General features: G+C 55.1%; 2 protein-coding genes across 10 annotated transcripts; one reads left to right on the forward strand and one right to left on the reverse strand.

Annotated features, from left to right (window-relative positions):
• Positions 1-49: 49 nt before the first annotated feature.
• Positions 50-9,777, reverse strand: BSPRY (B-box and SPRY domain containing). Its single transcript, XM_072936803.1, has 6 exons — positions 9,643-9,777; positions 8,517-8,615; positions 7,391-7,621; positions 5,797-5,822; positions 4,721-4,845; positions 50-670 (listed from the first exon to the last, which is right to left on the reverse strand). Exons 1-6 carry the CDS (start codon positions 9,664-9,666, stop codon positions 141-143), a joined length of 1,035 nt encoding a protein of 344 aa, XP_072792904.1. The 5' UTR covers positions 9,667-9,777; the 3' UTR covers positions 50-140.
• WDR31 (WD repeat domain 31) lies at positions 9,720-21,102 on the forward strand. 9 transcript variants are annotated; one of them, XM_072936802.1, is made up of 11 exons: positions 9,750-9,802; positions 12,279-12,376; positions 13,665-13,759; positions 14,456-14,585; positions 14,969-15,043; positions 16,559-16,703; positions 16,786-16,886; positions 17,796-17,863; positions 18,226-18,367; positions 19,146-19,308; positions 20,620-21,100. In XM_072936802.1, exons 3-11 carry the CDS (start codon positions 13,713-13,715, stop codon positions 20,778-20,780), a joined length of 1,032 nt encoding a protein of 343 aa, XP_072792903.1. In that variant the 5' UTR covers positions 9,750-9,802; positions 12,279-12,376; positions 13,665-13,712; the 3' UTR covers positions 20,781-21,100. The 9 variants fall into 9 exon arrangements, with proteins under 9 accessions (XP_072792899.1, XP_072792903.1, XP_072792897.1 ...); XM_072936796.1 differs by having other exon boundaries at positions 19,113-20,762; XM_072936798.1 differs by lacking the exon at positions 12,279-12,376 and having other exon boundaries at positions 9,720-9,802; positions 19,113-20,762.
• Positions 21,103-22,898: the final 1,796 nt, after the last annotated feature.

Here is a 22,898-nt window from a genome sequence, read left to right on the forward strand (position 1 = left end):
GGGCTCCAGGACGAGAGGAAAGCTGCAGAAAACACGCGAGGAACAAGTGTAGTGTGAAGGCAGATGTTGTGTGAAGGGCCCTGGACACAGCCCACAGCCCTGCCGGGCCCCTTTCCCCGGGCACTGCAGAGCACAGGCAGTCACACACGGCCCAGCGAGATGCTCTGGTGTGCCACGGCAAAGACAGGGTACACGGGCTCCAGGAAGGCCTGGCGGTGCGAGAAGAGGATGGCACAGGAGTCAGGGTCGTAGAAGAGCAGCTCCCCCCCTGCAAAGTCCAGCAGGACCCCGATCTCTGCTGGGGCCTTGATCAGCTCCACGGGCTGGGGCTGCCCCGCGTGCAGGAACCGGAATTCTTTGTCATAGCGTGAGAACACCCAGGAGGCAGCGTTGAAGCCCAGGCGGCCTTCGTTGGCAGAGCCCTTCCTGGGCACAGAGCTGTAGCAAACCCCCAGCTTGTAGGCACAGCTCTGCTCCACGCTGACCTTCCAGGCACAGACCCCTGAGTGGAAAGGTGCAGTGGCCAAAGCGTTGGGCCAGTGGTCAAACCGCTCAGGGCAGCCCGAGTCCACCTTTGCTTTCTTGGGGCTGAAGGTCAGGGTTCTCTTGTCTTCTGACAGGCTGAGGTGGGGGCTCAGGGTTTTCTCATCAATGTGAATCTCCTGTGAGCCTGCAAGAGAAGCCATGTGATGAGCACTGACTCAGTGGCCACCACCTGAACCACCTGAGGTAGTCATGGCCATGAGAAACACAAGAGCAACCACCTTTTCCTCACACACCGCTCCTGGGGCTCCCTCTGCTCCCCAGGGTGACAGTGCTGGGGGCTCAGGCTGGGTGCCACAGCTTCTCCTCTCAGCCAGGGCCAGAACAAGGCTCACCAAAGCCCAGACTTACCAGACATCTCTCCACAATAAAGGCCCAGCTCATCTTCCTCTGACCCTGGCCTGACCTCCCACAAAACAGAACGCAGCAAGTTTGGTTCACCCCACTTTTGGGAGAGATCCAAACCGAGTTCCTGTCCTTTCCCAGCCCCACGGTGGGTAAGCAGGACCTGGCTGCTCCTCCCCCAGCCAGGGGAGCCAAGAGCCTGGCAAGACTGGGAGGGCTGTGTGCAGAAAACCGGCAAAGCTGGAAAAACAGGACTGGACAGGGCCAGGCAAGGAAATCTCTTTCCTGCTACAAAGCCTCAGGTGTTGATCAACCCACCCTGAGGTGCTGGGAGCAGTGCAGGGAGGTGGCACCAGGCTGAGCTGAGCATGGCTGTGACTGGACCTGGCTTAGCTGTGAAAAAAAAGGGTTCCCATCTGCACAAACCCAGCCAGTAGCAGCCCAGGCTGGCCAGAGGACACAGAACCCACTGTGGGTCTGCACCACTTCAAAATAGTGGAATCACAGGACTACAGGACTGTCAAGACTGGAAAAGATCTCTTAAGATCATGGTGCCCTGCCCTGGCTGCATGCTTCCCCCTGAGACCCTTGTGTGGGCCTGCAGGCTGTGGAACTGCAGGCGTGTTCCTCAGTCCCTAAATTGTGAAGCAGGGGTGAGGCTGATGCCCAGCGGACTCATCTGCTCCTGAGGGAACTGAGTTCCTGCCAGCAGGTGCCCCTCCTTGCCCTGCCTTCCCCCACCCTCACTTTTTTCATTTTAAGTCTTAAATCACCATGGAAACAGGGCTGGAGGGGTGACTCAGTGGCTCTGCCATCCCTGCCAGCAGCTCTACCCTGTCATGCCGGCACCAGCATTGCCCAACACCCTCTGCTCAGCATCCAGCAGCACGATGAGCCCTTAAAGAACCAAAGGATGACCTCAAGAGCGTCATCCCAGAGCCCAGCCTGCTCCAGGACCCGGGTCAGCATCCCTCCAAGAGCAAACAGCACCCAGCAGCAGCAGTGCTCCACAGCTTCCTCAGGCTGCACCTGCCCAAATGCTCCGTGGCAGATGAGCAGAGGTTGAATCAGTTAATCCCTGTTAATCCCTTTGCAAATCAGTGCCGTGCACCTGTGTATGTCAGGTAGGAGTTATTGCAAGCAAGAATGAGCCCAAAGAGGAGCTGAAGCCAGCACTTCCTTCAGCAGGAGCTGTCAGCCTCATTCATCTGATGATTTATTTCCCCACACAGCAGCCAAACCTGAGCTCTCCACAGGGTTCTGGTGCTGCCCACGCTGCTGATGTGCAGGGCGGCTTTCCAGGAAGCCAAAGCTGCTCTGAATTCATAGAAAACACAGCAGCAGCAGACTTTATCTTCCTCTGGCAGAAGGAGGGCACTAAACCTCCTGCTGTGTCACACACAGCTAACCTAGGGCTGCATCCTGGTGGTCCACACGGTGAAACACCACCCCAGTGACACCCACACTGCTCTGCAGTGCAACTGCAGTTCCAGGGGAGCATCTGAGGGTGGGGAAGTGCTGACAAAATAACAGCAGTAATTCAGACCAGCAAATTTTGCCCCTCACACAAGTGATTTTTCATTATTAAATCTGGATTTTCACATATAATTCTGATGAATAATTCCACTGGGAATTCATCTCGCCCCTAAGTCTATTTCCTCTGTGTCCTGTATCCCTCAGAGTAGCCTTGGGAAATGAGGGATACTGGGACAATAAATTCCCTGGTTAACAGCTCTGGGAAGCACGTTTGTGTGAGATGAAGCACATCTGGCTGCTTTTAAAAATCCAAGTTCCCATTAACAGATCTGTCCCAAAACGGTGCCAGGGGATTTGTATCATCTCCTGGTGTAAGGAAGAAGCTGACAACCCCAAACAGAAGTGATACAAAGGCCTGGATGCCAAGTGAAGGCATCAACGGAATCACGTTTATTTTTGAGAGTGAAATAGAGGCCCTTTTGCAGCTGCTTTACAAGTATTTTAGAGGTTATGGAGTGAGCCATCAAGGCTTGGAATTTTCTGTTTTCAAGCAAATAAACAAGAGAGCCACCTGCTCACCTGCCTTTGGGAGAAGGGACCACAGAGTGACACTTCACATTACTGGGCCTTAAGGCAAGATCAGACCACTGCTGTTACTATTAAATCTGTAAGGCTTGGTCCAGGATGGCCTGGGGACTGATGAGATCCACAAGGATACACCAGGCATCCTCAGCATGCAGTAATGACATGTGAAATGAAACCACACACTCAAAAAACCCAAACAGAATGAAATTCCTGTGTAATAAGTGCATCGGCACACCCACCACAAGAATCAAATGCCCTGAAGTAATTACATTTCACAAGGATACTGCTGGGAGAGGAATCCTTACAAAAATTCTGTCACAGCAAAGAAAATTAGGGAAAAGGCCTCCTGCTTGACTCCATGGCTCTGAACATTGAAAACCTGCTTGACTGATGCTTTCAGGAAGAATTTCTTCACTGAATGGGTTTCAAATACTGGAAAGGACTGCCCAGGGAGGTGGTGGAATGACCATGCCTAGAGGTGTCCAAGGCACGGCTGGACCTGGCAGTCAGTGTGACAAGGTGGTGATCACAGGTTGGACTGCATGGTCTTGGAGGTCTTTTCCAACCTGAACAATTCTGGGTTTCTGTGTCACTGTCAGTGCACCACTGCAGGGGCTGGCATAGAGTCACAGAGTGATTTGGGTCAGAAGGGACCCTAAAGATCACCTAGTCCCAACCCCCTGCAGGGAACTGTCCTCAACTGCCAGCACTCACAGATTCCAAAGAGGAAAATCAATCCCAAAGGGAGAGCAACACCAGAGTTTGCAGGAGATAAACACATGATGGTAGTGCTTGATAGGCATAGACTCTCAAGCTAATACTTAAAACCATGAGAGCAGTAAAAGCCTGAACTGCAGACTTTGGATATGGGCCTGGAAACAGGGAAAAACTGGAAACAGCTCATCAGAATCACAGCAAGATGAGCAGAAATCAGAAGTTTGTACAGCAGCCTTGGAAAAAACACGCTACGGATTGTTCACAAGGCAAATTATGAAGGATATTGCCATCTCTGAGAAACAAAAAATGCATTTGAAATACTCTAACAACAGACTGAAACCAGAGTAAAAGCAAACATTTCACAACCAGCCATTCAAGCACATCACAGCCAGGGGAAAAATGTCATTCCCTGCTTAACTCAGCCAGCACCAACCAGGTAAACCAGTCCCAGAGCCTGTCAGTGGCCCAGCAAATGCCTCCAGTGCAGCCTCAGCTGTACAGCAGGAGCTGAGCCAGAGCACAAACACCTCTAGAACCACCAGCTTGTGCACAGCCACAACCTCAGCTTGTGACCAGAACCCTGCTCCATCTACTCCCTGCCCCCTGCACTGGGCAGTCTCACAGACATCCGACAGAAGAAATCACCCTCTCAAAGTCCCCAGCAGCCCAATGCTAAACATTGTGAACAGAGACTTCTGTGACAGAGATTCCCACAGCAGCATCAGCTTCACTGCTGTCACCCAGAGACTCAGGAAACAGCGAAAGAAACCACACAAAGTTAAAGCCACAGAGCTGATAGAACACACAGTCTTTTCAAACTCCAGTTCTTCCCTGAGCCACAACCTGCTTGGAGCCCCCAGTGCACCCCCTACACCTCCCACAGCTGCTGCTGCCTCCTTAAATGGGCTCCAAGAAACGAGCAGGGGCTGGAGAGCAGAGGGGCAGGACACAGCGTGAGGAAGTTTGGACACAGCATGAAGGTGCTTCTCTGGGCACAACACGAGTGAGGGTGCAGGAATCCCTGGAGCATGAAAGATCTGAGCAAGACACTGACCTGTGAGGCAGCAGAGCACAGCACAGGCCCACAGTCGATGCAGCAGTGGACTCTGAACACAGGTCTGATTAAAGTTTAACTTCAGGGACTCCTGTGGCTCCAAGATTCCTTCTGCCACCTCCGTCCTAGCAAAGGAAAACAGGAGTTGTTTCAAAATACAATGATTTATTGTGCTGGGAGGTGTTTAAAAGATCACAGGGAGGTATGGCAGAGGTTAAACAGGAGCTCTGGCTGCAGAGAGACTACAGCAGGGGAGTCTGGGCCACCTCTCACCCTGAGTGATACTTTCAGTTGGCTCTGCTTACAGTTCCTGGTGAAAGGGCTGCAGTGTTGTAAAACACATCCCAGCAGCCTGAGTCAACAGCTCCTCACTCAGCAGACACAGGGTAAATAAATGTGTCTGAGAGCAGCCATCAGGGTACCAGGGGAGCACAATGAACAGGCAGAGAATCAGATTTCCCTCTATTGCCAGAGCCCCACAGTCTGGGCACAGAGGTTTCACCCAGCACAGAGCCAGGGGTTTGCTGGCTCCTGTGGCCTGCAGTCTGCACAGAACTCCTGGTTGTGAAGACAGGCTGTGGCACAGGCTGCTGGGGATGTGCTGTGGCACATTCCATACTCTCCACAGGCCCAAAAGCCCCACAGACCCTCTGGGCAGCGCAGTGCAGCCAGGGCCAGCACCCTCACAGCAGCCACAGAAATAAAATACTTAAATAAAGTGAAATAGATTAAACAAAAACACAGCTACCAAGGTGCTTCCTCAGGAAGGGCAGCCCAGTGTCAGTGGTGTCAGTGACAGGGCTGTTGGCAACACTGAGACCTGCACCTGGCTCTCCCTGCCCATGCAGAGCTGGGACATGCTGTGCCAGCCACCCCCTACATGGAGCACAGACCATCCCACCTCCTGCCAACAGCCTGGCACAGGCCTGCTCCATCCCCCAGCAAGCCCTGTGGTTTTCTGCAGAAGGAAAAAAGAAAGCTGCAGAAGTTCTCCCATAAGCAAGGGGATGCAGGTGTGGAGCAGGAAAAGCTTGGAGCAGGGTCAGGGAAAGGACCAGGAGCAGCTGGGTACTGACCTCTCAAAGATCTCTTGTTCTGCACGCTGGGGACAAGGAGAGAAAGAGTCATCAGAGCTTAAATCCCCACAGAAGACACCCCAAACACAGCAAACCCACGACCTGGGGTGCAGTGTTCCCCTTCCTGACCCAGAGAAGCCACCCCTCATCCCAACCCCAGCCCTGGGGAGCAGCAGGAGCATCCAATATCCATTTTCACCAGCTGCAGCACTTCCCACTTCAGAAAATGAGTGGGAATGGCTGAAGGCAATACATTGTGGCTGGGACACTGTCTGCTGTTCCCTCTGTGTCCTCACCCCACTAGGGCAGGCTGCAGGAACAGCCTGTGCTCCCAGCAAACAGCCCCAGGGCTTTCAGCAAAGGAGGGAGGCTGCAGAGGGACTCAGCCAAGAGTCAGGTCACCTCATGGTCAGTCCCACTTGTTTCTGTACTTGCTGGGCATGAGGCATTCTCAAGGTACAGCACAGTGATAAGGAAATACCTGATCCCTGCTCAAATCTAAGCAGTGCACTTTGCATGCCTTCAGCTTTCCAGTGGCATGGCATGTGTTGAATCCAGATAGGCACAAGTACCAATATTGACAGCCCAAGGTGGAAAACACATGAACTCCCAATTCCCTTCCAAAAGGAGAAACTGAGGGTGTGGCTGTTCTCTGCCACAGGCAGCTGATGGGTCCTGGCCTCCAACCTCTCCTCTTTATGGTGCAGCTACAGCCCAGCATACTGAGGTGCTGGGGCAGGATAGGAACTGCCTTTCCCACCAAAGGAGCATCTGCCCTCTTCCCGTGGGATTAGGTCTGTTTTCCAAGCTGAGCTGCTCTTCCCCTCCTCACAAATTTACACGTGGGAAGCAGAGACTGAGCATGGTGGTGGAGGGGAGGCAGAGGTCCTGCTCACACATAAAATGAGAGGAATCACTTGGGTGAACCCAGATGATTCAATAACCAGAGAAGGAACTGAGCAAGGGGAAGCACAGACTGCTTGGCATGGTAAATATCCCTAACAGGGCTAAGGCAGACAACACTGGGGACTTTCCAGAAGAGCTGCAGGTGTTTCCAAGGGTCAGTTTTGATTAAACTAGACACTAGAAAACTGGTGGCACAACTAGCTGTTTTAAGAGCAGCTCACAACCCAGAGCCTAAGGGCAACTGCAAGCCCAGAGCTTGGAGACCTGAACCTGGGTGATTCTGGACCTCATTGCAAGCAAGAGCAGGATCAGGCAGAGCAGATGCTCTAGGAACCACCAGAAACCACAGCAGACTATCAGGAGCAGGTTGAGGAGATTCCCTGAGCCAGACCTGCAAAGGTCTGCAAATGGCCTTCCTGGGCAGGTAGTGGAGTCACCATCCCTGGATGTATTTAAACAAAGCCTGGATGTGGCACTCGATGTCATGGCTTAGTTGAGGTGTTTGGGCTGAGTTGGACTCTATCTTTAAGGCCTCTTCCAACCTAGTGATTCTGTGAATCCTGTGAATTCTTTATGAGCTGTTCACCTCTGCCTCCCTGCTGTCAGCACAGCAGCTGCTGAACACTGCATTTAAGTGCCATAACAAGAAGTGCAGGTCACTCTTGGCTGTCTGACCCACAGTACTCACCAGCAGGCCCTGGTCATCCAGGTTGGTGATCATGTCCACCAGATAGGTGCGGAGGGCACCCAGCTTGTGCAGAGCCTCTGTCCAGTGCACCTGCTGGGTGAGGATGCTCTGGTGCACCCGCTCCTCCTCGGCGTGCACCCTCTCCAGCAGCCGCTGCTCCTCGTTCTCACAGGCCTTCCCCACCAGGAGCAGCCTCTGGACCACCAGCTCCCGCGCCGCGCTGGCCGCGCTCTGCCACGGCAAGGACACAGCAGAGCATCAGCCGTGCTCCAGCCCTGAGGGGAGCCCCAGCAGCTTCTGCCCACGCTCCTGGGGCTCAGCCATTGCTGTTACGCTGTTAACTGAGCCCAGGTCGCAGCACCTGCACCATACCAGTCCCAAACCTGCCCACTGCCTCCTCAGCCAGCCCCGGTACCTAAGTGACAACCCACGAGGGACCAGAGTCCTGTCCCTCAGCAAATCTCCATAGATTCTCTGTGGGTGAGAAACAGAATAGGCTGAGACAGGTGGGGGTTCTCAGCCTGAAGGAAAGACACCAGGGAGAACTTACTGCCCCTTCCAGTGCCTAAAGAGGCTCCAGGACAGCTGGAGAGGGACTTGGGACAAGAGCCTGGAGAGACAGGACAAGAGGGATGACTTCCCACTGCCAGAGGGCGGGGTTAGATGGGATATTGGGAAGAAATTTTCCTTGCAAGGGTGGTGAGTCCCTGGCACGGGGTGCCTAGAGGAGCTGTGGCTGCCCCTGAATCCCTGGAAGTGTCCAAGGCCAGGCTGGATGAAACTAGGAGCAACCTGGGATAGGGGGAGGTGTCCCTGCCTATGGTAGAGGGATGGAACTGTTCGGTCTTTAAGGTTCTTTCCAACCCAAACCAGTTTGGAATTCTATGATTCTATCACTGTCTTTTGTCCTCATCCTTAGTGACAGCAAGGAACAAATAAAATAAACTAAACCTAGGAATTCTAAGGCACTGATCTTAGTAGGATGTTTGATTGTTTTACACTCACGCCATTGTCTGTACACATTTTCTAGGCAAATGAAGCAGGAATTCCAGGCACACCCTGGCATTCCATTTCCACGCCGGGAATGGAGAGCAGGGGGCAGGCAGGGCCAGCCGCAGGGACTCACCAGGACGCCCTGGTCTTTGGCAGGCAGCACCTCGTCCACGTGCCGGGCGATGGCCGCACTCTGCAGCTGGATCCGCTCGCAGCGCTCCACCAGCTTGTTCTGGGACACGGAGCAGCGGGAGATGGATGCGGGTCTGGACGGCCCCGAGCCCGGCAGCCTCCCCACACTCACACCTCCCCGCTCCCTGCACCACCCCACAGACAGCCCCCATCCCACGGGGGACCCCTGAACAACCCCACACCGCTCCAGACCTGCCAGGAGCCCCTCGCAGAGCCCTGTCCCCATCCTTGGGTGGGCCCACTCCCGCCTGGGGCTCCTTTAGAGCACCCAGTTCCCGTGGGAACCACACCCTGCGGGGACAACCGCGGTCACACACACCCCCAGGGACCCCACACAGACCCCCAAGGGCCCCACACACCCCCAGGGGCCCCACACACCCCCAAGGGCCCCACACAGACCCTCAAGGGCCCCACACAGACCCTCAAGGGCCCCACACAGACCCTCAAGGGCCCCACACACCCCACCAGGGACCCCACAGAGACCCCCAAGGGCCACACACACCCTGCAGGGACCCCACACCCCACCGGGGGTCCCACACACCCCCAGGGGCCTCCCACACACCCATGGACCCTCCACACACCCCCAGGGACCCCACACACCCCCAGGGACCCCACACCCCACCAGGGACCCCACACACCCTACCAGGGACCCCACACACCCCCAGGGACCCCCCACACCCCACCGGGGGTCCCACACACCCCCAGGGACCCCACAGACCCCACACTCCACCAGGGACCCCACACACCCCACCAGGGACCCTACAAACCTCCAGGGACCCCGTACACACCCCACCAGGGGCCCTACACACCCCCAGGGACCCCACAGACCCCCTCACCCCGCCGGGACCCACAGACACTCCCTGTGGCCCCACACCCCCGCCGGGACCCACACACACTCCCAGGGAGCCCCATATTCCCGCAGGGACGCCCATCCCCATCCAGCAGCCCTTACAGCCCCCGGCGCACCCGCACCCCCATCCCGCCGGAACTCCCCAGACCCGCACGGCCCCTCTGCCCCCCCAGCCCGGGCTCCCCTCAGCCGGGCCGGGCCGGGGTCCGGCACTCACCCGCAGCCGCTCGGCCCGGGCCATGCTGTGCCCGCACCTGCCGCGGGGGCGGCGGCCCCGCCCGGCTCGGCGCTCCCGGCTCCGCCCCGGCCCCGCCGGCAGCGGCGGCAGCAGCGGCAGCACGGGCGGGACGGGCGGGACGGCGCCGGGGCCGCTGAGGGTGAGTGCGCGGCGGGGCCGGGCCGGGCCGGGCCGCGGGGCTGCCCCAGCGCGGGGGCGCAGACAAACCTTCCTCCACAAACCTTCCCCCGGCGTGCTCCCACTGACCCTCACAGGGACACCCCCATTACTGTGCTCCCACTGACCCTCACAGGGACACCCCATCACCGGGACCCGGGGTGCTCCCATTGACCCTCACAGGGACACCCCCATTACCGTGCTCTCCTTGACCCTCACAGGGACACCCCCATCACTGGGACCTGGGTGCTCTCCTTGACCCTCACAGGGACACCCCCATCACAGGGACCCGGGGTGCTGCCACTGACCCTCACAGGGACACCCCCATTACCGTGCTCCCATTGACCCTCACAGGGACACCCCATCACCGGGACCCGGGGTGCTCCCACTGACCCTCACAGGGACACCCCCATCACTGTGCTCCCACTGACCCTCACAGGGACACCCCTTCACCGGGACCTGGGGTGCTCCCACTGACCCTCACAGGGACACCCCCATCACTGGGACCCGGGGTGCTCCCATTGACCCTCACAGGGACACCCCCATTACCGGGCTCTCCTTGACCCTCACAGGCCCATTGACCCTCACAGGGACACCCCCATCACCGGGACCCAGGGTGCTCCCACTGACCCTCACAGGGACACCCCCATTACCGTGCTCCCACTGACCCTCACAGGTCTTCATGTTTCATACCAGTGCTTGAACAAATAAATATTTACTGCTTTATCATGAAAGGCTTCCAAACCTTCCAGGTTGCAGCTGGTGAGAGAGGTCACATTTATATCTGAGAAGAGATTGATTGGTCCTGCTGGCTCTGCTATAATTTGGTTATTACCCATTGCCCAATCAATACTTTGCAAATTGAAAACCCCAAGTCCAGGCAGGAGTGAAAACACTTGCTTTTTCTGGTCAGCCATAACTGAAGGGGCTGCTGCCTGTCTCAAACAGAAAAGCTCTTGCTTTCATCTGTGGTCTGTAGTGGAAGGACAAAAGGGGAGACTTTCAAAAGAAGTAATGAGAATCAGGAGCCAAAATCCCATTGACTTTTAATGAAGGGACCAAGAGACCCAGGATGCTCCCAGTTAACCGCACAGGGTCAACCCCCTCATAGGGACCCGGGATGCTCCCATTTAACCCCATAGGGCCACCCCATCACTGGGACCTGGGGTGCTCTCCTTGACCCTCACAGGGACACCCCCATCACTGGGACCCGGGGTGCTCCCATTGACCCTCACAGGGACACCCCCATTACCGTGCTCTCCTTGACCCTCACAGGGACACCCCTTCACCGGGACCTGGGGTGCTCCCACTGACCCTCACAGGGACACCCCCATCCCAAGGGACCCAGGATGCTCCCAGTTAACCCCACAGGGTCACCCCCATCACTGGGACCCGGGGTGCTCCCACTGACCCTCACAGGGACACCCCCATTACCGTGCTCTCCTTGACCCTCACAGGGACACCCCTTCACCGGGACCTGGGGTGCTCCCACTGACCCTCACAGGGACACCCCCATCCCAAGGGACCCAGGATGCTCCCAGTTAACCCCACAGGGTCACCCCCATCACAGGCACTCGGCGTGCTCCCATTGACCCTCACAGGGCTTCCCCCATCACAGGGACCTGAAATGCTCTCCTCGACCCTCACAGGGACACCCCCATCCCAAGGGACCCAGGATGCTCCCAGTTAACCCCACAGGGTCACCCCCATCACAGGGACCTGGGATGATCCCATTTAACCCCACAGGGTCACCCCCATCAGAGGGACCCGGGATGATCCCATTTAACCCCCCAGGGTCACTTCCATCACAGGGACCCGGGATGATCCCATTTAACCCCCCAGGGTCACTCCCATCACAGGGACCCAGGATGATCCCATTTAACCCTCACAAGGTTACCCCCACGTATAGAGACTCAGGATGCTCCCAGTTAACCCCACAGGGTCACCCCCATCCACAGAGACCTGCCAGCACCACTGTGGGGTCACACCCAGCTCCAGGAACCCGGGATGTCCCCCATTCTCCCCAAAGCCAAACGCCCTCCTCGAAGGGATGCTTATTTCCCTGTAAGGATGGGGCAGCCCTGCTGGGGTCCCTGTGCTGCTGCTGTGGTTGTTGCCATTCCCTATGCCACGGTACAGGTTTCACTGCAGAGCCTGGACAGGTGGAGGCAGCAGCATGGCTTATTTTTCAAAAGTAATTCAGTAAAAAAGGTGTTTGATTTCTGTCAAGCGATGCATTTGGGGGGAAGGGAGGATAAGGGCATTCTCCAGCATGAAACTCAGGCTGGTGAAGCTTGGTGTGGATCAGTTGTTGTAGGATCCTTGAGTTTTTAGAGCTTTATGGTGGAGCAGCTGATGGATAAATGTGTGTTGGGATACAGACAGCAAAACCTTGGATTAACATCCTGCCTGAGCACTGTTCTCATCCAGGATGCAGGAAAATCTGCTCCTTCTTGCAGTGAGGAAGAGGCAGGAGAACAGTGAGACACAGGACAAAGCTCCACTTTCCCTGCAGCCTCCCCTGGCCTTGGGCAGCTCCCTGAGAGCTGCTGTGCAGGTAGGGATGAACATTAACTAACTGCTGGTTGGAAACAGAAACCATCAGAATTAAAACCACAGAATTCCCGCCTTAGTTTTTCCTAGAGTCTTGTTTTGCAACTTCCAGAGTTCTCCCACTGTCAGAGAAAAATCATGTTCCTGAGGGACTGAAACGACTGGGGCACTCAGTCTGATTGAAAGAATAAATTGCCAAATTATCACAGCCCCTCAGCTGTGAGATTGATCATTCCTCACATCTTGGGAATATGTAAACTCATGGATAGAACAGCAGGAGATTAACTAGGTATTACTAATTGCTAATCACAAGGGCTGTCAGGGTAAAATTAGAAAGGGAATTTTGTAGAAACCTTTTGCTCAGTGCTTCAAGGATTTGGTTTTCACTTTTTTTTTTTTTTTTTTTTTTTCTTTTGGTGGGTAGAACCTTCAAGCAGTTTTTTGCTGGAAAAAGCAGATTGGGGTTTTTTTCCCTTCTTTTGATTAGCAAAATGCTACAGCCATGGAAGATGGGCATGCCAGCAGACTAAATCCAATTAGTGTGCCTTGAGCTAAGCAGCAGGCACTTATTGTCTGTGACAATTCACTGTCACTGAGACTGGTTTCTGCTCTGTGAGGACGTGGGGAGAGGTGCTGCTCCTCACCTGGATGGATCTGCAGGGTCTGGCTGTGCTGACCCCTCTGGAGAGGGACCAGCCTGGCCCCAGCCTGGCCAGTAGGTGTTTGCTGAATGCATCTGGGTTATCCACATGGTCTTGCCTTGCCTGGGACTGGTATATGGACATGGAAACTCTTCCCAAAGTGTTTCTCAGGTCATGGAAAGATCACTTCAAGTATTGCCAGGCTGGCTCAGTTGAGCTGGGACTGTCTGTGCCTGTACTTGGTCCCACCAGTTGCTGTACAAGCTTCAGTCTGAAGGTGTTTGCCTTCACCAAGCCAAAACCTGGGATCTCCAGGATGTATGGAAGTCCAGACCAGATCCAGGAGTAAGAGGAGGTGTAAAGAATGACAGGCAGCAATTCCATCTCTGTTGTGGCCTCACCAAGCTTGGGCATTTTTAAGCTGAGTGTGAGGTGCCAGTGACCTCACCCTGCTGCTGGCTCTGCTGTAAGCTAAAGGTTCCATTCAGGACCTCCAGATGTCCCCTCCTCTGAGGTTTTCTCCTTAGTCTGAACGGAGCAGGATGTAGATAACACGTTACCAGCAGCTTATCCTGTATGTGTGACAAACAGAAACCCCTCTGGATCCCTGCTGGTGCCGTGTCCCCTCACCCACAGGCCGTGTCCCCACAGCAGGTGCCCGAGGTGCTGATGTGACACCCACCACTGGTTGCCAGGACTATGGGGAAACTGCAGAGTAAAATCAGCTTCCACACCACCAAATACAGGTAAAGCAACGCTGGGAGATCAGTCTTGTTAATAAACCAGGTGTGAGAGTGAAGAGAGCACAAATGAGCAGAAAATATGGCAAGCACAGCGGTTTAGTTTCATTACTGGATGTTTGAACCAGATTTTAATTTCTAATCATCACTTATAAAGCCTGCTCAGCTTTTTGGGGGGACTGAAATCCCAAGTGTCACTCACAGGAATGGTCAAGCACATAACCATGGCCAGTGGTTGTGCTCTGTGATGGCTGAGGCAGAGCTCTGAGGGGGAACAGCTTCAGGAGTGGCTCTTCGGCCCAAATACCCAAACTGCTTTGTTGTGTCCTCAGAGCCTGTCACCAGGATGAGATAATTCAGTCCCTGGCAGCAGGGAGAGGGATCTGTGCCTGGAGGGCAGCACAGGGTGGCAGCTGGGGGCCAGGGAGGTGTCGCAGCAAAGAGCAGCAGAGCCTGATGCATGTGAGTGTGGAGGCTGGTGAGGTCAAATCTCTTTTCTTCTTTGTGCCAGCACAGAGTGAGCGACAATTAAATATTCAGCAGCTCTGGAGCTGGGATAGGTCTGCTCCATCTCACTCACAGCCTCTCTCTGGCTTCCCAAGACAGATGTCATGTCAGAAGATGCTGGAGGTGGCAGGGAATGGCCCCTGACCTCTCCCCCCAGCCCCTGCAGCTCCCACTGCTGTCCCTGTTCCTCTGCAGGGCTGATGGCACCGTGGGACAGACGGGACCTGCCAGTGCCTCCCAGAAGCACAGCCCTGCTCACACCGACGCTGTCACCTCTGTGGCTGCTCTCCAGCCAGACCTGTGTGTGTCAGGAGGAAGGGATAAGGTAGGTATCCCCTGGGACAGGAAAATACATCAACAGCTTCAAAAGTAAGGTTGAAATGTGAACTTTGAACATTCCTGTAGAGGGTAGCTATGCCAGTCCCTGGATTTAGAAAGGAAAAATGAGCTTAGGGTGAAGCACATGGAATCAGATTTTGCAACCTCTCCAGAGCTCATATCATATCAAATGCTCCCACCCAGGCTTGGGATCGCCAGACTGACTCTTACGTCACCTGTCTTTAAGGACAGTTGTGCATGCTCTAGGAGCTGAAAAGCAGAGGAACCTGTTCCCTGTCCTGTGGACTGTGCACAATATTGGTATGACATATCCTCCCTGCCCTGCTCTCATGCTGACCCCTGTCCCTGTCCCTGTCCCTGTCCCTGCAGAGCGTGGCTGTGTCCAGCTGGAGGTCGGGGGCTGCCCTGCGCCGCTTCACTGGCCACGAGCGTGAGGTCACCAAGGTGAGAGCTGGGGAGCCAGGGAGGATGGAGCACTGGTTTGTCATCCACAAGAAAGATGGGATCAGGGTATTCCTGGTATCCAGCTGGGGACGTTGGGCTTGTTGACCTTAAAGATCCTTTCCAAACTTAACAATTCATGATTCTGTGATCAGAACACATTAGGTTTTTCCCAAGGTCCCAACAGGTACTTTTGGAAGCAGCATGGAGTGTTGCATTCAGACTAAATAGGGCTGCAGGAGGTTTAGATGTGAGCTTGTCTTCCCCTCCAAGAGACTGTATAGCAAAAGCTCAGGATGAATTATGAGGTTAAGCTTTTGATGCAGAGATGCCATTCACTTTTCTTCAGGCTTCATTCTGCTAGACTTGACATTATTCCATAAATCAGCCATGCCTGGCTGATATATTCTGGGAATACCCATGCCACGTGCCATAGCTGGCATATTCTGGGAATAGCAGGGCTTTAATTTCCTTTCTGGGATTGGGATGACAAAGCCAAGCAGGCTTCTGGGAGAGCAGACGTGCAGAGGGGCTGTAGCTGTGCGTGGTGTGGCCAGCACACCTCCGCAGGGGACAGCCCCAGTGGGTCCCCTGGGCTCTGGGTACTGCAAAGACAAAGGGTTTTATTCACTTCAGTGCTCAAAACAACTGTGCACTGGGCTCATTTGGGTTTGTGAGGACGCTTTTCCTATAAAAGGAATGGTTTCTAAGAACAGGACCTGAGAGCACCCATCCACCATCCCTGGCTCTCAGGGGACAAGGAACAGAGTTGAGAGGCCAGGTTCTCCCCAGTCATGTTCCTGCATGTGCTGGGCTGTGGCAGGACAGCAGCAGAGTTGTGCTCTCCCTTGTGGGAATCCAGGGCTTCCCTCTGGCTGCCCTGGCAGGTCTGGGACCCTGGCAGGGGTCAGGAACCCCCCTGGACAGAGCCCCCAGAGACACTGTCTGTGATCTCTGTCCATGGAAAAGAGTTTTCAATCTTACAGGATGAATTACAAGCTCTGAGTGTTTGATATGATTAATAATTAAGTGTGGCACAGGTGCAAAAGTAAAATTTTAGGTTTCTAGATTAGGGGTCCAAAGGGGACAAGATGGAGGAAATTGGATGTGCCTTGTCCTTTTTCTCCTTCTTCATGCCCTCCATGTTTCACTGTGGTGTTGGCATTTTTCTGTTGGTTCAGGCTGGGGACACACTGTCCAACGTAGGTGACAGATATTGGCACGTTATTGTAAATCCAGCACAGGTAGTTTGTGGTATTTAATGTTTGTACCATCCCACTGAGGGCAGAGCCCCACACGCTGCCCTGCAGGACAGAGCTGCGGCAGGGCAGCAGAACATGTTAGAGATAAACAGAATAAACAACCTTGGAACAGCACAGACAAATTATGGCTTCTGCTTTGGCAGCGGGGCTGAAAGACAGAGACTTTCTACAATCTCGGAATCAATACCTGCAGATTCCAACACTCCCTGTGAACTGGGTGGGAGGATGAGCAGCTTCTCCTTCTGGTCCTTGGCAGGTCACCTCAGCCCTTGACTCCAACAGAGTCTTCAGCGCATCCCGGGACAAGACAGTGATGATGTGGGAGCTTCACGGGACTTCAGGGCCAAGCCAGCACTTCCCAGGACATGACCTGGTTGTTACTGGACTGGCTGTGAGCCCAGGTGAGGGATGACAAGCTCCCAGTCCCCAGGGACTGGCTGACAGTGTTTCCTGCCTTGTTTTGATGCCAACTTGTGGTTGCAGATGCCTCCCAGCTGTGCACGGGCTCCCGGGACAACACCGTGTGCAAGTGGGACACCGAGACCGGGGAGTGTCTGGGCAGAGCTGCAATCTCCAGGAATCTGGTAGGATCTGCTGGTTCCTCAAATCCCATCCCATTACCCATCTCCCTGCCTACATGGTTATTTCACATGTGAAGCTGTGCAGAGCGAATTTTCTGGGAGCCTTTGGGACACGGTGCACCTGGGCAGGCTCAGCTTGAGGCTGGTTATTCTTCTCCAGGTAACAACAAACCCAGGAGCACAAAGGTACCAAAGGACTCCTGGCAATTTATCAGTGCTCCAACTCAGAGCTGTTTGGAAGCACACAGAGTCATGGAATCACTGAGGTTGGAAAAGACCTCTAAGACAGAGTCCAGCCATTCTCCCAACACTGCCACATGTCACTCATGTCCCCAGGTGCCACATCTACATGGCTTTTAAATCCCTCCAGGGATGGTGACTCCACCACTGCTCTGGGCAGCCTGTGCCTGGGCCTGACCAGCCTTTCAGCAAAGAAATTTTCCCCAATATCCAACCTAAACTTCCCTTGCACAACTTGAGGCAATTTATTTTCATTGCCTGTTCCCTGTGAGCAGAACCTGACCCCCACCTGGCTGCACCCTTCTGTCAGGGAGTTGTGGAGAGCTGGAAGATCCCCCTGAGTCTCCTTTTCTCCTGGGTAAACAAGCCCTGTGCGGTGGGGCTGCATTCCCTCCTGTACCAGCCCAGAGCTGGTGTGGATATCCCCCCTGCTGCTGTCCTTGCTCCCATGGCTCTGTGTCCTGCTGCTGGCACCTCCCAGCCTCAGTCACCCCCAGCAACCCCACTGGCACTGGACCTGGCAGGGGAGCAGAAAAATTCTTCATCCAACATTTCCAGCTCCCAGCTCAGGAGTGGGAGGGGGAGGATGGGAGTTCAGTGGTTCCATCCTCAGACAGACACAGCCTAGGCTGCACACAGAGGTGGCTTCTGCTCATCCTTCCCTTTCAACAGGTCACACACCTGTGCTGGGTTCCTGGGGAGCCTTATGTCATCCAAACCTCAGAGGATAAAACCACCAGGTAAATTCTCCCTGTGGACAGAGAGCAGGGAGGTACAGCCTGAAGCGCGTGGGGCTGTCGTGGGGTTGGTTGTCATGAGCCCTGCTGGTGTGGCTAAAAGCCACCTGCCAGCTCACCTGGGCCTTGGGGTGTGACCTCCAGCCAGGGACAGGGGCTGGGAGCAGCACTGGGCGGTGACTGCGAGTGAAAAGAATTTGTGAGGCAGAAAGCTGGAGAGTGACCCAGCATGGATAAAAGCAGGGATGCAGGGAGAGTTTGGGAGCAGCCAGGGCAGAGCTGTGGGCACCGTGCCAGAGGGCACAGAGGGAAACCATCGTGGTGCTGATGCCTCAGGGTCCCCTGCCCTCTGCTGTTCCCTGCAGGGTGTGGGACAGCCGGGAGCTGCAGGTGGCCCACACGTTCCCCGCCAAGCAGCACATCCAGACGTGCTGTGACGTGAGCCAGGACGGGCGGTACTGCCTCAGCAGCAGCAGCGGCTGCGCCGGCCACGGCGCCGAGGCCACGGTGAGTGCCGGGCAGCGAGGCCTGGGCTGCTGCTCCCTCCCCTGCCACGTGCACTGCAGGCAGACAGAGCAGCCCATCCCTGCTCCAGGGTCTGCGTGCTCCCACTGCCTCGCCCTTGGCCTGGTGTCTTCCTGCCTTTCCCTTTGGGAAGTTTTGCTCGGGGAATATCAGCAGTTATTCTTCCTGAATAAATCACTGGGATTTGCTCCATCCCTACAAGTGTCCAAGGCCAGGTTGGATGGGGCTTGAAGCACCCTGATCTAGTGAGTGGCCATGGCAGGGAGTTGAAACAAGGTGGTCTTTAAGGTTCCTTGTACCTCAAACCAGTCTGGAATTTCATTTCAGTAAAACACAGAGGGAGAAAACAATGGATGCCATTGAAGAACACAAGGTTCTTGCAGAAAGCCTGTAAGGGATCCCTTGCTCCAAGTGTTTCCAAACCAGGGATTCAGTCCTGCAGGTTTGCAGCCCTGTGGGTGAGGATCAAGAGGATGAACCTATCCCATCCCAGGGTGGGCAGGGCTGAGGATGGGAGCAGGCTGGACATGTCTTATCTTGTTGGCCCTAATGGGTGTGGCCATGTGCTCAGTCACCAGTGCTGAAAATCCTTTGAGCTTTGATGTTCTCCAGGGCTGTGAGCATGAGCAGGGACAAGGGCAGTAGCCATGGCACTCTGAGGATTTTTGAGGAGCTCTTTTATCCCAACCCACCTTCCTGTCTCGGTAAAACATCTCTGTGCTGGCAGAGCTGGGGCTCTACCACTGCCTGTTTCCTGCAGCTCTGGGACCTGAGGCAGACCAGGGGCCGAGTGTGTGAGTACAAAGGGCATTTCCAGACCACCACCGCGTGTGTCTTCCTGCCCCGGGGCCCTGCACTCGCCCCCAGCATTGCCACATCCTCCAGCGACAGCACGGTGAAGGTCTGGGACCAGGACACTGCAGGTAGGGGAGGCTCCTGCCCACGCCACGTTCCTTTATCCTGGGTACAAACCCAGTTCCCTCAGTTCTGTCTCCCCGTGGTGATGGGCAGGGTGACTGCTGCAATCTCTGGAGTTTGCTCCAAGCCAGCTGCAGGGCAGGAAATGGCCCAGAGCAAGCACAGAGCTCAACAAACACGGAGTTGCACATTGGAGATGACAGGGATCTTCCCTCAGCTAAAAGGAACAATTACCAGGCAGCTTTTAAAGATACATCCAAGTTAAGCTATGAAAGGACAATGATAAAAAGAAAAAAGAACAGGGGAACTCCAGAGATTTCTGCAGGTACAACAAGTAGACAGTTGTAAGGAATAGAATTTGTACTGGAGGGCAGAGGGATGGTCAGCCAACACCCTTATTCTGGTTGTCCTCTTGAAGGGAAATCGTGGGCATTTTGGGGTTAAACCTGGTGGTGAGGGCGAGTCCCTCCCTGAGTTGGACACAAAGGGGTTTGTTTGCCTGCCAAGCCCTGCCATGGCAGCAGGTTCTTAGTAACCCTTGTGCTGCAGGCAGAGACCTCCTGGGAGCTGTTCAGGTTCACAGCATTAGACACTCCCCAGGGCTAAGCCCCTCTCCAAGGGAACTTATTTAAGATGGGATGAAAATAGAAACCTGGGGCTCTCCTGCAGAGAAGGACCTTCTGTTCTCTTACCTGTTCCTTTGCCTGCTGCCTGTGCACGCAGGGTGGCTGTGGGGCTGGCAGCAGCTTTGATCCTCCTGCCTTCCCAGCTGGGTGAGCCATGATCCAGCTGCTCTGGGAAGGGTGCAGGTCACCAGGAGAGGCAGCTGCCTGTGGGTCCAGGCCAAGTGCAGCTCTGTTTGCAGCTCAGCCTGAGGTTGGGGTCTCTGCACAAATTGTCTCAGGGAGTTTAATAACAGACACAAACAGACAGGCTCATGTGGCGCTGGATATTGTAAATCTTATTTCTCTTTCCCGTTTGGAGATTCATCAAAACCATGTGGTGAGTGTAGGAAAACTGTAAGAAATTTGGGAGAAAAAGGTAGGTTGGAAATGGCTCCAGGCTCACCCTGCAGCTCTGCCCAGTGGGGGCTCTGGGTCCATCCAGCTCTGCTTCCTCTGGGAAGGGGCAGAGCCTGACCCCAGTCTGGATCCCTCAGCCACGGCCTGACTGGGCAATGCACGGGGGTGAATCTCTAGCAGGGGCATATCCCAAGGTGTTGGATGGGTGGATCCAGGCAGCAGAGCTGGGAGATTGGTGTGTCCCTGCCCCACCTCAGCAAACCCAGCATCCCTCCCTTGTCCCTTCCCTTGCAGCCTGCCTGGCCACGCTGTGCCTCGAGGGCTCGGGCTCGCTGGCCTCGCTGGCCGCCTGCGACAGCTCCACACTGCTCTGCGCCAGCTCCAACTCCGGCATCCACGTGCTGCGGGTCAGAGGGGGCGCAGAGCTGGTCCTGGAGGAGGTGGCAGCATTCTGAGCACTGAAACCCCTGTCAGACACTGTCCCTGGAGGAGGTGGCAGTGTTCTGAGCTCTGGAACTCCTGTCAGACACTGTCCCTGGAGGAGGTGGCAGCGTTCTGAGCACTGGAACTCCTGTCAGACACTGTCCTGGAGGAGGTGGCAGCGTTCTGAGCACTGGAACTCCCGTCAGATACTGTCCCTGGAGGTGGTGACAACGTTCTGAGCACTGGAACCCCTGTCAGACACTGTCCCTGGAGGTGGTGGCAGTGTTCTGGACACTGGAACTCTTTATCAGACACTGTCCCAGGAGGAGGTGGCAGCGTTCTGAGCACTGAACTCCTGTCAGACACTGTCCCAGGAGATGGCAGCGTTCTGAGCACTGAACTCCTGTCAGACACTGTCCCTGGAGGTGGTGGCAGCGTTCTGAGCACTGGAACTCCTGTCAGACACTGTCCCTGGAGGTGGTGGCAGCGTTCTGAGCACTGGAACTCCTGTCAGACACTATCCCAGGAGGAGGTGGCAGCGTTCTGAGACTGGAACTCCTGTCAGACACTGTCCCTGGAGGTGGTGGCAGCATTCTGAGCACTGGAACTCTTTGTCAAACACTGTCCCTGGAGGAGGTGGACTGGAACTCTTGTCAGACACTGTCCCAGGAGTTGGTGGCAGTGTTCTGAGCACTGGAACTCCTGTCAGACACTGTCCCAGGGAGGGGACATGACCCCAAGAGCTGCCCTGACGGCGGGCAGCAGGGACTCTGTGCCTGTGGGATATGCAGCAGGGCTGGGGGACACGCTGGTTGGTTTGTGGGTGACAGGGAGGCATCAGAGCTGTGCAGGAGAAAAACTAAACCCTGTGAGCCTTCAGGCCAAGCTCTTGCTCCTCACTGAGCATCCTGCATTTTCCTTACGAAGCCTCCCTGCAGCCAGAGGCACGGGAAGAGCAGAGGGAGGAGATGAGACATCAGGACCAAGGGACAGATACTTGAGCACCAGGCTGGGCACACACAGCAGAACCTGGGCCTGGACCAGAGGAGACTGCAGTGAAATAATTCTGTGGTCGTTGCTGCCCTCTCATTCCATCGGATTTTCCCTGGAAGGAACTGTGCTCATGTTCCCAAGGAACAGACAGCTGCTCTCCAGCTGACAACAGCGAGGTGAATCTGTCTTCTCTTTACTTCTGAAGGTTTTCATCCAATCACAGGATGCCTGAGCTGGAGGGACCCACCAGGATCACCCAGCCCAGCCCTGTCCCTGCCCAGACCCCCCAAAATCCCACCCTGGGCATCCCTGGCAGCGCTGGCCAAAGGCTCCTGGAGCTCTGGCAGCCTCGGGGCCGTGCCCATTCCCTGGGGAGCCTGGGCAGTGCCAGCACCTCTGGGGGAAGAACCTTTCCTGCTCTCCAGCCTGAGCTGCCCTGGCCCTGTCCCAGATCAGGGATCAGAGGTGCCCCTTGGGAGGAGCTGCAGACCCTGAGAAATCTCCCCTCAGCCTCCCCTGATCCAGGCTGAACAAACCAAATGACCTCACCCCTCCTCAGCTGTTTCTTACACCAGCAGAAATCAAACTGTGCAGTGAAATTCCTGTAATTGCTCCATTCTTTGTGAGACCCTGAGCCCAGGATACGCATTCAAAACCTGTTTAGATTTTCCAGGGCACATTATTTGCAAGACCTCAATTTAAACAACAAACAAGTACAAAAGCTCTCCCCAGGGCAGGGCAGAACAAGACAATCCTACACTGAGTGAACTCACACAGCAAACCCTAAACAGGAGATGCTGACATGGATTTACAACACCCAGTCCGTGGGACAACTCATGGAGTGGGACACAAGGTGGAAAAGAAGAGATTCCCTGGCCTTGGACATCTACTGTAAGTGAATCCAGGGGGATGCAGATCTCCATGCAGAGACACCCATGTGGAGGCAGGGGAAAGGGCACCACGAGCCTCTTCCTCTCAGCTCTCTCTCTCTAAAGGCAAATCAAGTTTGAAATTGCACTCCTACCAAAAAGGAAGGTGAGCAGGGCAGTAACAGAAGTTGAACCACACACCAAACATGAGATGCTCTGTGCTTACTACAAATGTTTGGAGGACACCTGGGAGCTGAACTTGGAAGGGAGGGTAGAAGTACATGGATC

The sequence above is a fragment of the Taeniopygia guttata genome, chromosome 17 (genome assembly GCF_048771995.1).
Source record: "Taeniopygia guttata chromosome 17, bTaeGut7.mat, whole genome shotgun sequence".
Classification (NCBI taxonomy): Eukaryota; Metazoa; Chordata; class Aves; order Passeriformes; family Estrildidae; genus Taeniopygia; species Taeniopygia guttata.

Excerpts from the sequence above, each read along its gene's own strand:
- BSPRY (XM_072936803.1), bottom strand. The coding sequence starts at position 9,666 with ATGGCCCGGGCCGAGCGGCTGCGG. Across the intron at positions 8,616-9,642 it reads CCCGGGCCGAGCGGCTGCGG|AACAAGCTGGTGGAGCGCTG; the intron begins GTGAGTGCCGGA and ends TCCGTGTCCCAG. Across the intron at positions 7,622-8,516 it reads CCAAAGACCAGGGCGTCCTG|AGCGCGGCCAGCGCGGCGCG; the intron begins GTGAGTCCCTGC and ends TTGCCGTGGCAG.
- WDR31 (XM_072936795.1), top strand. The coding sequence starts at position 14,394 with ATGGCCCCTGACCTCTCCCCCCAGCCCCTGCAGCTCCCACTGCTGTCC. Across the intron at positions 14,586-14,968 it reads TGTCAGGAGGAAGGGATAAG|AGCGTGGCTGTGTCCAGCTG; the intron begins GTAGGTATCCCC and ends CTGTCCCTGCAG. Across the intron at positions 16,887-17,795 it reads CTGCAATCTCCAGGAATCTG|GTCACACACCTGTGCTGGGT; the intron begins GTAGGATCTGCT and ends CCCTTTCAACAG.